At 33.6% G+C, this 15,968-nt stretch overlaps 1 protein-coding gene across 1 annotated transcript; it reads left to right on the forward strand.

Moving 5' to 3' along the window:
* Positions 1 to 5,332: 5,332 nt before the first annotated feature.
* LOC8287562 (probable ribonuclease P/MRP protein subunit POP5) lies at positions 5,333 to 7,883 on the forward strand. Its single transcript, XM_002513172.4, has 4 exons — positions 5,333 to 5,467; positions 6,313 to 6,501; positions 6,588 to 6,725; positions 7,646 to 7,883. Exons 2-4 carry the CDS (start codon positions 6,324 to 6,326, stop codon positions 7,792 to 7,794), a joined length of 465 nt encoding a protein of 154 aa, XP_002513218.2. The 5' UTR covers positions 5,333 to 5,467; positions 6,313 to 6,323; the 3' UTR covers positions 7,795 to 7,883.
* The last annotated feature ends 8,085 nt before the right edge of the window (positions 7,884 to 15,968 follow it).

The raw sequence follows: 15,968 nt of genomic DNA on the forward strand, positions 1-15,968 counted from the left end.
TGAAAAATAATATTTATATGAAAGAGGGTAAATATTTCATATAAAAAATAAAAATTACAATGATAGTAAAAATATATCAATAAATACTATACATGTCATAAGGAAATATTTTAGTAATTAATATTATAGTTAAAATTATCATCCTCAATAATGATCAATTTTGTTTTAGATGTTTATAGTGATGAGTTGAAGAAGACAAGTTTTGCTTAAAGTTGAATAGAGATTTCTTTAAAAGAATTGATGAAAATATAATGAGAACAATGTAATGATGATAGTAAGAATAATAAATTAATCTATTAAAAGTATATACTTTAAAAAAAAATTATCATATTATTCTTTTTAATCTACTAAGTTGATAATATGTATTCTAAGATTACAAGTCCGTAATTGCTACTGACCTATTATATACACTCAGTTGCAAATATTTACTAAAAATCCATAAAGCTAAATTCTAACTTTAAAAATTTAAATACTTAATTTTCAAATTTTAACAAATTCACATACCATTTTTGTAATTATCCACCTTTTTTATATAGGTTACCAGTTTCATATTCTTAAATATTGATGATTTCTGGTTTCAAATACCAAAATATAACTTCTAAAATTTTAAATATTTATTATCAAATCTTAACAAGTTTACCCATCATTTTTATAGTTATTTCGATTAAAAACTCTAATTCAACTTTCATCTCTTCTCTACCTCTCTGTCACATCCTCCACGCTACTCTCTCTAACCTCTTAAGCCTCCACCATTGCAAACCCTTAATCGTCAATCATCTTTCTTCTAGCCTCCATCCTTGCAGTATTTGTCGGTCATCTTCCTTCTCCATTTGCGGCATTCTCCAATGATCTTTCTTCTTCAACCTCGCATCAGTCGTCGTCGGCCATCTGGTCATCTTTCTTCTTCAAATACTCGAAAGAGTCTCTAGTGATTGTCAAGATCCGATCTGTGGGCCCGTGACCGGCACTAAGGAATGGGTAGGCGTAAGGCCACAAATCCCGTAGTAAGCCTAATACTCACTGACTTAAATAAATCTCATCTAATATTATTGATGCCACAATTTATCTTAACCGTTAAATTTTACATATTTAATTCGGTCTGCCAGAAGAATTAGGCGAGACCCGAAACTACATAAAATTACAACTAATAAATCTACTATTTCTATTGCGGAGAATCTAAATTTTTACAAGTCAGTATACCAAATCAAACACATCACCCGATGATGAATGAGTCGGGTTGCTTGATAAGAGCTGCGAGAAGACTAATAAACACAGATATTAAAACCAGTAAAATTGAGACTGTCAGTCTAGAGAGTGAGTTAAAATCATATATCCCAAAAATAATTTCAAATACTTCAATAACACATTTATTTATTTGAAAATACGCATTTAGTCATGCAATAATATTTGTGTCATGTCATTCTTAAATAAAAAAAATAAAAATATAACCTTCACATACAACGGGACGGGGTACCACAACAGAACCCTACTCTCAACATTAACATCTCGACTAATCTCAACACTAACATCTCGACTTTCTCATTCTAACATAACTAGCGCTTAGAGAGCGAAGCTTGACCAGGGTCCTTAAATCCAGTTTAGCCACTTAACTATCACTAACACTCTTAGCCTTTCGGCTCTCTTACTCCAATAAGACTGGCGCCCAGAGAGCGAAGCTCGACCAGGGTCCTTAACTCCAGTCTGGTCACTTAGATTTCCAAATAAGCCGGCGCCTAGAGAGCAATGCTCGACCAGGGACCTTTACTTCAGCACACTCACTCTACTCAGCCCAGAGAGCAATGCTCGACCAGGGCAAGTCCTAATCTTACCTTTTTAAATTTACCAATTTACCCTCTTTCCATCATCATCGGATTTATACCAGTGCACTCATCAAAATAATACGTTCTATTACCGTCCCATCCCGAGTCAACACAAAATCAATAAAATCATAATGCGGAAAAATGAAATATATATAAACAGTACATAACTGAATAATTAAAATATTAATCATTAAATTAGAGATATCGTGTAAAATATTAGCATGACACACATAAGCAGATATATGACTTTAACTCACAGCTTTGACGACCTCCTAGCTCTGCTTCGATGCCTCTGATGGAGCGAGCCGAACTGACGGATTTATCTAATCACGAAAAACAATTTATCAATAACGCTGAAACAGTTGACAATTAACCCTAGGTCTAGATCCCTAGGACTGATTGTCTAAGAATCTCGACTCGGATAAATCCTATCGAAAATTCAGCAAAACCTCTCTTACAATACGGACATTTATCCCCCATAAAATGGGTCCAGGACCTACCAGAAAATACTTTGAATAATCAACAATTCATTTTAACGGGAGTCGGGTCCCCGAGACTTCATTAATTTTCCGACTCCGCCACACATCATAAAACACAACCTAAGGCAGGCAGTCCGACAAACAAATATTTTAATACACAATATTTTCTAATATTCAACACAATTCAATAAACATTTAACTTTACCAAAGAATTCTAAAATCAACGGATCAGAGAATTACTGAGACGCTTGATTGCTCGGTCAATTCGCCTCCAGCCGCCGGAGTCCGATCGACGATTCGAACACACCAATAGACTCGAAACGACGCGCTAATGACGATCCTTACTTCCGGTCTTCCGATTCAACCCCTGATCGTCTGGAGAGATTTACGGACCATGTCGGCCGTCGATTTGCAAACAGAGTCCGATCGCTACAAAACCGGCGCCATTGCGAAGCTGGAGCTGAGGGGAGTCCGAATATGTCCTCCGAAAACCCGGCTGCCACCCACTTTCTCTCTCCACCGCGAACTTCCATCTCCAGTCACCATTTGCGTCGCCGCTACCGCCAAAAGGAAGCTCTCGCTGAGGGGAGTCGATCGCCACTAGAATCAACGGCTACCGTCGCCGAAAACGCACGCACGATGGCAAGGAAGTTTTGACAGCTTTGTCGGCCAGCTCCGCGCCCCGGTGGTCAGCCAACTACGACCGCAGCTCCGGTTTCCTTCTCCCCCTGCCTTCTCTCTCTCCCCAATCTCTTTCCTCTTTTCTTCTTCTCCATATCGACATTTAGTCCCTCAACTTTTTTAATTATAACAATTTCTTCCTGTAAAGTTTCCAATTAACCCTTAAACTTTTCTGCAGCTTTTCAATTAAGCCGCTAACTATTTAATTTGGGCCAAATTAGAATTATTGAAAATATACAATTACATATATACCATTGCTTTCAAATGTAAAATTATTAAAAAGCCCTTGCTGACGTATTTAATTGCAAAAATACCAAACATACAAATTTTCATTAAAACCTCATATATTAATAAAATTATACTTTTAATCCTTATTTCAAAATAAATTTCCAATTTAATCCTAACACACAATTAATTTAATTAATCAATTTGCTAAGTATTTCCAATTAAAATTTTACACCATTAGCTAATTAAAATACTATTTTCTCTAAAAATTCTTTTATAAAATATATCTTTTACAAATTCTTCCATAACTCTCAAATATAATTTAATTTATATATATTCATTTGGGGGAAAATCTGAATAACTAAAAATATAATTTATTTCTTAAATAATTTACTTAATTAATTTCTTAAAAGTCAAACTAATTGGATATAGAAACTAACTCCTTTATTTGTTTAGCATTAAAATTTCCATTAAATCATCCCAAATTAAACCAAATAAAAATAAAATAAAATTAATTTAAATAAAAAATTATTTATTAATATTATTATTATTATTATTTTATTATTAAAAGAAAATTCCGGGTATTACAGTAATCTAGGTATTGTTGTTTCTCATCTTTGTCTCTTATTCTCTTCATTCAGGTATTACAGGAATCTTAATGTTCATAAAGATTGAAATTTTACTTGAGATATTTAACTATTGTTTGACCTCTTCTAGAAAAAGTAGTTATTTTCTTGATGTAATATTGAGTTCTGGCTTAGTTATGGACCAGCTAATAGCATTTTATAAAAGCAATAAAGTTTTTTAAATAGTCAAATCTAGTGAGTTGCAGCTGAAAGGCATGTGTTGGATCGTCATTCTACTTCAAATGGGATACTTGTAGCAATTGCAATAAGTATCAAGATTTTAGCCCTAAATCCTAATATTAGTTTCTTCTTCTTTCGGTTATGTCACATGATCTATACAGCAATGGGAAGGTCCCATCTTTCCCTTGCCCCACCATATTTTTTCCAACATCAATGCCGATTCTTTTTTTTTTTCTAGCAGTAAAAATTCGAGGATGTCTCTGATAGCATTGTTTTATTGCATTTTTTCATTATAAGAGCTTATGCTAGTTTTATTGCATTGTTTTCATTCTAAGAGCTTATTAGTTACAAGAATCTGAACTTCTAATATGGTAAATTATATTGTTTTCTAGCTTTATTTCTTTGATTGTATTCTGATTGCACTATTTGGTTATCCCCGTAACATTTGCAGTAAAAATTCGATGATACTTTCTGATAGCATTCATAATTTTATTTTCCAAAGCTTTTTTGTTTTTGAGTTGAGAAAGTGCCAGCGTTTGAGTTGTAGGATTGTATTTTATTTTTCTTTAAGAATCTAGTTCAACTGCAAAAGCAAGTTATTTATCTTTAATTAAAGAAATTGTTGATTGATGATATATAATTTCTTTAAATTTATTATTAAGTGTTAATTTTATATTTTTTATAATAATAGTTATAGAAAGATTTACTATTTTAGTATTTAATATGCTAATTTTGGTCTCTTTTTCAAAGGTTGTAGATAAATACTTTTAAATTTGGAGTTGGAAGATGCACAAATTGAAATAGATATTACATATTTGCTTTTCTATTATTTGGAACACTAATTTAAATTTATAATGTTTGGGTTGTATTAATATACTGAACCTTTAATATTGGAACACTTTTTATTAGTTTTGAATTTATGATTCTTTTTGTTTTTATTAATTTTTATTAATATATTTTAGAATTTAATTATTGTAAACATATTTTAATCTGACTTAGATAGTATGCGAGCATTCCTATCCGGATTTAAGACGAGTTCGGATAACAAAAGTAGTTTTTAAATATATTTAGGACGGGTTTGAATACGTATATTTTAATCAAATTCAGGTTTACATCTCTTTAAATAAATAAATACTCTGTCCGTTGTTATTTCTACGGTTGACCGAATCATAATTTGTGTATATACGGCCATAAAATAGAAGTTGTGGACTTATATATTAAAATAGTTTAAATTGGGACTATTTAATCCATTGACACAAATATAGGGGGCAATTTGACCCTTTTTCAGTTTTAGATTAGGCGTACTTTTTTAACTTGCTGTGTAACAACTTCAGTAATTTACCCTTGCTCTTTCTTGCTTCTTGGTATTCTTATTTTTGAAAAGTTCTTTTCGTGGTTGCTGTTCTTGGTTCCTTCTCCTAATATTCGACTTGGGTTTAGGTTTTTGATTTTGGAGGTGGGATTTTGTTTAATTTTGAAAAATTTCTGATTTTTGTTCGCTTCCTCTTCTTGTTCTTGTTCTATTTTAATGGTTTTGACAAGGAGATTCTGCATCGTACTGTATTAAAAATTCGGTGTTAATTTGTATTTATAATAACTATGAAATATTTATATACGGGTCTAAAGCCAGCAACATTAAATTGCTGCTGTTTTGTTTTGCTGTTATAGAGCTGCTTCAAATTCTTGAGATTAATGCACTTCTTATTTCTTATTTTTCTCTGTTTCTTTTAAATGATTCATACATGTTAATATGCTTTCATTTCCTTGAACAATTTCATCTATATTCGTGTCTGATTTTGAATATGATTTGACCCTTTGATATACCAACCAATTGGGTAACTATATAGTCAAACATGAATGTTATGTTTCTAATTGTAATTTTTTTTTTCTTTCTCCTGATCATATGCGTTTATTGCTTCTTTTGAACTATAATCACATTCAGTTTATTAAGGTTCAGAATAAGGTAAAACGGCCGATATTTGTTTCATTATTGCTCAAACTAAATTATTAATTCTCCATCCTGTTGATCAGTGTAGATGTTCTCTGAAATTTTTGTTCAAATAAATTTCTATATCCTCTAGTATTGGTGTTTCTGAGATGGAGACTCTGAACTTTGTTTAGTTCAATGTAAATGTAGTTTAAGCTACTGCATAAATAGATACATATTCCTAATTACTCTTATGCAGTGGATTTTTGTTTTCATACAGAATATCTCCACTATGCTTTCCATGTTGAAATTTGATACTCTTTTTGGAGATTGCTGGATAGTGTTGGATAATGAGATGCTTATTTCTTTTGTAGGTAAAAGGATCATGGTTGGCTTTAAAAATAGGTACATGGTAATGGAAATTTTCTTGGATCCAAATCGGGACCTCAATACTGACGATCCGATCATAATTACTCAATTTAATGTCTCAAAAGCAATTAAAGAAAGCATTTTGGTAAATTATGGGGAGTGTGGTTTGGCTTCATCACTTGGTTCATTCCAAGGTAACTTTGTTGTTCTCTTAGTGTTTTGGTTGTTCATGTTTAAAAATCATTCAATATGTAATAGATTTATTCACTCATATTTGCAGTCAAGTATGTGAATCCCATCACAAAGCTATGTATCATCAGAGCCTCACGAGAGGAGTACCAAAAGGTCTGGTCTGCAGTAACCATGGTCAGAAGTATTGGAAATTGCCCTGTGTTATTCAACTTACTAGACCTAAGTGGTAAGTCAGACAATGATGGTGATAGATGTTGAAAAGAAAGGAAAATAAAAAGTGAACAGTTAATAAACTTAAATACTCACCGTTTTTGTTATTCATTTCGGGAAGTTGATTAAGGAGGTCAAACTTCTTATTAAGAGCACAAACGGATAACCACCATTGTTGGCCAACTTATTTATAGGAAGACTTATTCATTTATTCTGCATTTTGTGCGATGTCAGCAAGCAGTATGCGATGACAATATATGCTTTATGCATGTGATTAATAAGGACTATTGTTCCTTGCACTTTCCCTTCAGTTTAGCTGATATGTTGCAATTGCATAGAACTCCTATAGCACTTTTGAGTTTCAGTTATCCTAAATTAGTCCTATGGTTAACATACTCATTTCATCTAGTTTGTAGTTTAATAGATCCTAAGCAGCTAAAATGTGCTTTGAGGACTTCCTATGCCATACCTGCTAATGTCACCTTGTCACTTTCAATTCCATTTCTAATCCACAGCACACATACTTTTATCTGTTTCTACTTGACCTGTAGCTCTCAGATGACTTCGTGCTGCTCGTTTATAGTTCTAGGATCAAGTTAAACCTTAGATTGGGTTTGTCTATGAAACCTCAATCATTTAAAAGAGTTGCTGAAAGAAGAAAAGAAGCTGGAACTTTTACATTTTGTCCTTCTAAAGCGGCATGGCATGATAAGAGGCTGGCTTTTTCAACTTCTTTTGCAGAAACCTTTTTTCATTTCAAAAGTGGGTTGTAAATCTGCATACCGATTACCAAAGCAGCTTGCACCAAATTGCTGACATTATTAGTCATTATCGTAGTTCCTTGATGCTATTCAAACTGAATTTTGTCCTTATTGTGCTTTTGCTGAGCATAACATTTAACTAGTGGTCATTGTTTTTGCTATGCTTGTATTCTAGGAAGTATCAGAGCCTGCAAAAGAGCTGCCTTGAAGTGTGATGAAGCGAAATTTGAGCAGCATAAGCTTGCAGTTGGAGACCATTTATCAGCTGATGTTACCCTGCACATGCAAAATTGTCTTGAAAAGATAAAGATTTTGGAGCACTGAGAATCGTATCTGTATATCCTGGTTATCATGCTTTTGACTAAATATAACCTTTTGATCTCAATGAATTGTCATTTCTTTTGTTGTTGAAATTGGTTGGTTTTTATCATTCTTTCTTCTTTTCTTTCTCGAACGAATAATGGGAAATTTCATTATTGAGAAGAAGGAGAAATACTCCCATGCAAATACTTTGCAACTATGGTTAGGGCTTGATACTAGATACCCCTAAAATCAACTGCCCCATATTTTTAAGATTCAATCTGCCACCCTATTAGACTCTCTGAAAATGTACTGGAAATGAATATATATTCTATGTTAGCACTCCTATAGATAATCTCCTTCTGCTCTGGACAAAAACTTTCCCAGGGACTTTTGATATTTGTCGGTTGCTATTGAGTCGATCACCATTGTAAGCATCATATTTGAAAATTATATTTTTCCAGCTTGTGCCTTACACAGATTTAACTGCCTCCTTGAGGGCTTCTGCTTCAGCTACGACCAGTAGAAACCACCTGCACAGCCTTTTGCACATCTCTGCAGCAAAAGCCAGCTTTTCCCGTCTTGCTTTTGGAGGAAGGTGGCATCATAATTGACTAACAATATTATTTGCAGCTTTTTCCCATTTTGCTCTGTTCCCAGCCAATGAACTGGAATTGATCCTTGTAGACCTTGCTGATGGCCAAATTAAAGATTCCCATCAATTGGTAGCTCCATCTGTTTTTTTCTTTTTCTTTTTTTGTTGTCACTCGGGGCTCCAGCTTCTTTCCTTTAAACAAAAAATTCATTCCGGGCTTTCCAAACTTCCCATGCCTGCTTCTTTATTGTCAATGGGGAGCTGCTGCTGCAATAAAGGCTCTATTCTACTGCTACCACCTTTATTTTAGGATCTGAAACCAAGTTAATTCATCATATTTGAGAGCCATCATTGACGGACTGCAAAAGTAGGAGAAGAGTGGGTATTTACATAAGGAAAAATCTCATAAAGAAGATAAAAACTAGCAAAGAAACATCTCCTTTTTCAAACCAAATTTGGTAGGATCGATTACAGAACCAACAGGTTTTGGGTGGAGCACCAAGAAGTAAAGATATATAACAATTGATAAAAGCTGAAGATAATATTAATCTAGTTGTTACACAAAATGAGATAAGAATAACATCCCTTAAGACTGCCAACAGTTATCTTAGTGGACTTGCTCATGCAGTAGCAGTGCCACCAACATTTTGTCAGTGCTTAGCAGTAGCATGTATAGGCATTACTAATGGCTCTCTTGAAATGAGTTATTGATTTATTCAGGGTGGTGGCACTTCTTTCTATTGGAACAAGTGGCCAAATAGCTCTCAATGCAGCGGTAAAATAACCTTACAGAAATTTGTTGGAAATTTTTTAAGGAAAAAGAAAGATAAATTTTACGATTAAACTTTTTAAAATTTAATAATTAAATATTTGTACTTTAATGTGTCAACTTATAAAAAAGTAATATATAAATTTATTTTGTAGGTCCCTAACATACAGTTGTATCTGATGTGGAGGAGAAAGAACATTTAGTATGCTTAGATGGAAGAAAGAGGAAATTTGATGTAAACCTTCTAAGTAAGAGAAGGATACACGCCAAGATCGATACTTATAAGGTTTGCCAAAAGATATTTGCGGAACTATCACCCTTATTTATAAAGAAATAAGATCAATAGCTATAATGGGATGAACTTAATTAATCCTAGAAATTAACAAGTTAATAGAATTAAATTAAGGTAGAAATGAAATCAAAACCTAAACAATAAGCTTTAATCTCAAGAACACTTAAATAAACTCTTTAAGCAAAAGCAAGGCTTTCTATTCAATCAAAGATATATATGTATATTGTTGAATTACATAGCTTTATTTATAGAGTTTTAAAACAAAGTAATCCTAATCCTAGAATGACTAGAACATGTGGCCAAGATTCCTAAATAAATAAAACTTTGAATTAAAAGAAAAGAAAACTCATTTTTTAACTTGGACTTGTTAAAAGAAAACTCCTAGTTTGACTTGGATTTTGATTTTGAATATTCAACCTTGGACTTGGGATTACGTTTGGGCTTGAACTCAACATAAATCAGAGTTGATCTTCATGTCTTTACATTGGGCTTTAATCAATGAATGAAATACAATTAATCAAAGTTGAATCTTGATCTTCTATGTCCAACTCGCTATCCTTGCTTCTTGAATGCATCTTGTCTATCACGTGGACCATGAAAGAACACAAGGCAGCCTTGAATCTCTTGCTTCTAGCTCGTGTGATTGGATCCTCATACTTCAACAAATGATGTAAACCTTCTAAGGAAGAGAAGGATACACGCAAATGATGTAAACCTTCTAAGAAAGAGAAGGATACACGCCAAGATCGATACTTATAAGGTTTACCAAAAGATATTTGCGGAACTATTACCCTTATTTATAAAGAAATAAGATCAATAGTTATAATGGGATTAACTTAATTAATCCTAGAAACTAACAAGTTAATAAAATTAAATTAAGATAGAAGTGAAATCAAAACCTAAATAATAAGCTTTAATCTCAAGAACACTTAAAGAAAATCTTTAAGCAAAAACAAGGTTTTCTATTCAATCAAAGATATATATATTTCGAATTACATAGCTCTATTTATAGAGTTTAAAACATAATAATCATAATCCTAGAATGACTAGAATATGTGGCCAAGATTCCTAAATAAATAAAACTTGAAGTAAAAGAAAAGAAAACTCTTATTTTAACTTGGACTTGTTAAAAGAAAACTCCTAGTTTGACTTGGATTTTGATTTTGAATATTCAACCTTGGACTTGGGCTTTACGTTTGGGCTTGAATTCAACATAAATCAGGGTTGATCTTCATGTCTTTACGTTGGGCTTTAATCCATGAATGAAATATAATTAATCAAAGTTGAATCTTGATCTTCTAAGTCCAACTCGTTATCCTTGCTTCTTGAATGCATCTTATCTATCACCTGGACCATGAAAGAACACAAGGCAGCCTTGAATCTCTTGCTTCTAGCTCGTGTGATTGGACCCTCATACTTCAATGGATCCATTCGTGGCTTGCTTGGTGGTAAAAGATCAGCCTTGATTTCATCATCCCCTCCCTCCTCGAAAGGATTCGTCCTCGAATCAAGACCTTCATCAAAAGAATATGGAGATAAATCAGCAACATTAAATGTAGCACTAACTCCATACTCACCGGGCAAGTCAATCTTGTAAGCATTATTGTTGATGCGTTCCAACACTTGAAAAGGTCCATCTCCCCTTGGCATCAACTTGATTTTTCTTTGGTTTGAAAATCTTTCTTTGTGCATGTATATCCACACCTAATCTCCGGGTTCAAAGATTACTTCTTTTCTTCCTTTGTTGGCGTGTTTAGCATTTGCTTCATTCATGCGCTCTAGATTAATTCGAACATGTTCATGCAATTTAAGCACATATTCGGCCTTTTTCTTGCCATCAAGGTTAGTTTGTTCCTTTAAAGGTAAAGCAATCAAATCTAAAGGACTCAAAGGTACAAACCCATAGACAATCTCAAAAGGGCAGAATTCAGTTGAAGAATGCATAGTTCTATTATAAGCAAATTCTATATGCGGCAAGCAATCTTCCCAACTCTTAAAGTTGCGTTTTACCATGGTGCGTAGTAGTTGTGATAATGTTCTATTTACTACTTCAGTTTGACCATCGGTTTGTGGGTGACAAGTTGTTGAAAATAACAAGCGTGTACCTAACTTACCCTATAAATTCTTCCAAAAGTAGCTCAAAAACTTAGTATCCCTATCACTAACTATGGTGCGTGGCATACCATGTAAACGCACTACCTCTCTAAAGAATAGATCAGCAATATGTTGCGCATCATTAGTTTTCTTACAAGCTATAAAATGTGCCATCTTTGAAAACCTATCAACAACAACAAATAGGCTATCATGCCCATGCCTAGTTCTAGGTAATCCAAGTACAAAAATTCATATAAATATCAACCCAAGGTGAACTAAGTATAGGGAGATGCATATACAAACCATGTGGTTGAAGCTTAGACTTAGCATGTTTGCACATAATATAATTTGCACAAAATCGCATAACATCCTTTTTCATGCAAGGCCAATAAAAGTGATCATGCAATACATCTAAAGTCTTTTGAACACCAAAGTGTCCCATCAAACCACCCTCATGTGCTTCTTTCACAAGTAAATCACGCATAGAACAAGAAGGAATGCATAAACATTTTTCAAAGAAAAGAAAACCATCATGCCTATAATACTTATCAAATGCACCTTGTTCACATACCTTATACACTTGGCTGAAATTACTATCATCATGATATAAGTCTTTTATTTGTTCAAAACCTAGTAATTTGGCATCTAAAACAATAATTAAAGCATACCTTCTAGATAATTCATCGACCACTATATTATCTTTACTTTTCTTGTACTTGATGACATAAGGGAATGCTTCAATGAACTTACTCCATTTAGCAGGTCTTCTATTCAGCTTGTTTTGACCATTTAAGTACTTCAAGGATTCATGATCGGTGTGGATCACGAACTCTTTGGGCAGCAAGTAATGTTGCTATACTTCTAAAGCTCTAATAAATGCATAGAGTTCCTTATCATAAGTTGGATACTTCAGGCTTGCTCCATTCAACTTTTCGCTAAAATAGGCTATTGGCTTTCCATCTTGCATTAGAACAGCTTCAATACCTTTATTAAGAAGTTCTTCCACTTGGTGTTGTAGTTCTTTGGTTTCCTTGGGATTTGCTCTATATGTCGGCCTATTGGGTATGGTAGAACCGGGTACAAAGTCAATTTGGTGCTCAATTCCACAAATGGGTGGTAACCCACTTGGGATTTCGTCGGGAAACACGTCCTCAAACTCCTGCAAAAGAAACTTAAAACTTGAAGGCAAAGAAACATTAAGATCGTTAATGGTCAGAAAACTTTCTTTGTAAACAAGCACAAGTATTTATTTTTGTCATATTAAAGCTTTTCTCATATCTCTCTCTCTTGCCATAAAGCTCACTTTTCTCTCTTTTGCACTCAACTCACTTTTTTCTTGCGCCTCACAACTCAATGTTTTCTTTTTGCGCAAACTCTCTTTCTCTTCTTTTTCCTCTCTTTTGTCACACCCCTTATGGTTTTCCACACAGCTCTCCTTTTCCTTGTGCACCTTTTCTTTTTTACGTGCACTCTCTCTCTCTCTTTCTTTTTCTTTTTCATAGGTAGCAACTTTAAGTTTCATTGTACGTTGGTCTTCATTAACAATCTTTGCACTTAAAGGTGTAAGAGTATAAAGTTTATTGTGAAGTGTAAGACAATAGCAATTTGAACGCCCCTTGTAGATGACATCTCTATCAAACAGCCATGGCCTTCCCAAAAGTAGATGACAAGCTTGCATTAGGATCACATCACATAATACTTCATCTTGGAACTTTTGCACACCAAACGTCACCCTAACTTGCTTTGTAACCTTGATACCTCCCGAATCATTCAACCATTGAAGAGTATATGGTTTTGGATGTTTGGTTGTTGGAAGTTTCAATCGATCCACCATCATTGTGCTAGCAACGTTAGTGCAACTACCACTATCAATAATTAAAACACAAGGAGTTTTTCTTACCAAACAGCGTGTATGGAAGATGTTCTCTCTTTGGCTTTCATCATCAGCCCCTTGTTGCACGTTCAAGGATCTAATGGTGACTCCACATAGTTCACCTGAATGCCCCCTTTTCTTAGCTCCATCATCAGAATAACAATCTTCCAATTCGGGCATTGAATCTTCATCACTTTCAACTCCACTTTCTTCTTCACTAGCATACACCAATTCGCCTCCTTTTAATGCTAAAGTGCGTTTGTTTTAATATTGAGAAGAGATATGTCCATAGCCTAAGCATTTGAAGCATTGGATCTTTTTGGGCTTGCCTTCTTGAGTTCGGCCTTTATTGCTTTGATCCCCTTTTGTTTCGGTTATATTATCTTTAGACACTTCCTTTCCTTTGTTTTGGGCAGAATTTGGACCTTTCCAATTGGATTTTTAATTAGAATTTATTAAAGAGCAGTTCTTGCTCTTTTGCTTCTTTTGCTTCAATTGCCGCTCTATCTTGATTGCCATGTGTAGCATGTCCTCCATCTCTACATAATGCTGCAATTCAACAAGATTAGCAATATCTTTGTTAAAACCATGCAAAAATCAAGCCATAGTACCCTCCCTATCCTCTTCTATATTGGCCCTAATCAACGCAATCTCTATCTCTTGATAATACTCCTCTACACTCTTTCCCCCTTGTACCAAACTTTGTAGCTTATTGTACAACTCTCTATAGTAATGAGAATGAACAAAGTGTTTTCTCATTATTCGTTTCACTTCAGCCCATCTTTTGATCTCCCCCTCACCATTCCTACGCCTATTACTCACTAATTGATCCCACTAAATTGCGGCATAATGGGTGAATTCAACTACGGCCAATTTTACTTTCTTCTCATCACTATAATTATGGCATTCAAATACTCTCTCAACCTTCTTTTCCCACTCTAGATACAACTCGGGATCACTCTTACCTTGGAAGGAAGGAATTGTAAGCTTAATACTACCCAAGTTCGAATCTACCTTATTTCTCCCATGGTGAGTTTCGGTTCTATCTCCCCATTCTTCTTCATCTCTCCATGTTCCTCTCCTCGCTCTAGACATACTTTCTTCATCTCGAAAGCTCCTACCTCTCGATTCAAATTTGATTTTTATTAGTTCATCCATCATTTCAGCATACCTATTTTCGTTATCAAACTTTTGTCGTTCAAGTTTAGAGTTTATAGCCTCCATGAATGCTCTCATATCTGGAATTCCATGATCAGAATCTTTGGAAGAAGACTGATTAGACATGGTTTCAAGAAGATTGGTTTCTCCCTCACGTGTTTGCACTCAATCAAGTAAAGAGTTTGTCTTTATGCCCTTCAAAATTAACTCAAATTGTAAAAGTTAAAATCACAACCAACTTAATAAAACACAATTAATGAGCTAGAATATAAATTAATTAAGCTAAAGATGAATTAGAGGAAAAAGAGAATAAAATAACGAACTAAGAATAAGGATGGAAGTAGAAGAAATAAAGAATAACGGGAAGATAAAGAAGAATATAAGAAACCGAATAGGAAACACTTAAGGAAAATTAGAATAGGAAAAGGAATTGAAAAGAGAAAGTTATGTGATATCTTTAAACCTAATTTTCTTTGGATTTTGACCTTGACCAAGTCAATCTTTTTTTGAATCAGCTCCAAATCTTACTTTCTATATTCTTTCTTTTCTTTTCTTTTTTTTTAAGCCTCACTTCAGATCAATAATTCAGATCCACACATAATTTTTTTCTTCTTATAACCAAACAAGAACAAAACACATAGAGCTTAATTTGATTGAAACGTCTTGAAGACTTTGATCAAGCAAATTAAAGGAAACGAAATAACAAGATAAAGATATCACAAACCAATTTATCTAGAACGTCTCGAAGACTTTAACCAAATAAAAGAGTATATGAGTAGAAGAACAACGAAGATAACAAATAGGATACATAACCAAACCTTGTAAGCTAGCTCTGATACTAAATAATGTAAACCTTTTAAGGAAGAGAAGGATACACGCCAAGATCGATACTTATAAGGTTTGCCAAAAGATATTTGCGGAACTATCACCCTTATTTATAAAGAAATAAGATCAATGGCTATAATGGGATGAACTTAATTAATCCTAGAAACTAACAAGTTAATAGAATTAAATTAAGGTAGAAGTGAAATCAAAACCTAAACAATAAGCTTTAATTTCAAGAACACTTAAAGAAACTCTTTAAGCAAAAATAAGGTTTTCTATTCAATCAAAGATATATATATTTCAAATTACATAGCTCTATTTATAGAGTTTAAAATATAATAATCCTAATCCTAGAATGACTAGGATATGTGGACAAGATTCCTAAATAAATAAAACTTAAAGTAAAAGAAAAGAAAACTCCTATTTTAACTTGGACTTGTTAAAAGAAAACTCCTAGTTTGACTTGGATTTTGATTTTGAATATTCAACCTTGGACTTGGGCTTTATGTTTGGGCTTGAATTCAATATAAATCAGAGTTGATCTTCATGTCTTTACGTTGGGCTTTAATCCATGAATGAAATACAATTAATC

This window comes from Ricinus communis, chromosome 6 (assembly GCF_019578655.1).
Source record: "Ricinus communis isolate WT05 ecotype wild-type chromosome 6, ASM1957865v1, whole genome shotgun sequence".
NCBI lineage: Eukaryota > Viridiplantae > Streptophyta > Magnoliopsida > Malpighiales > Euphorbiaceae > Ricinus > Ricinus communis.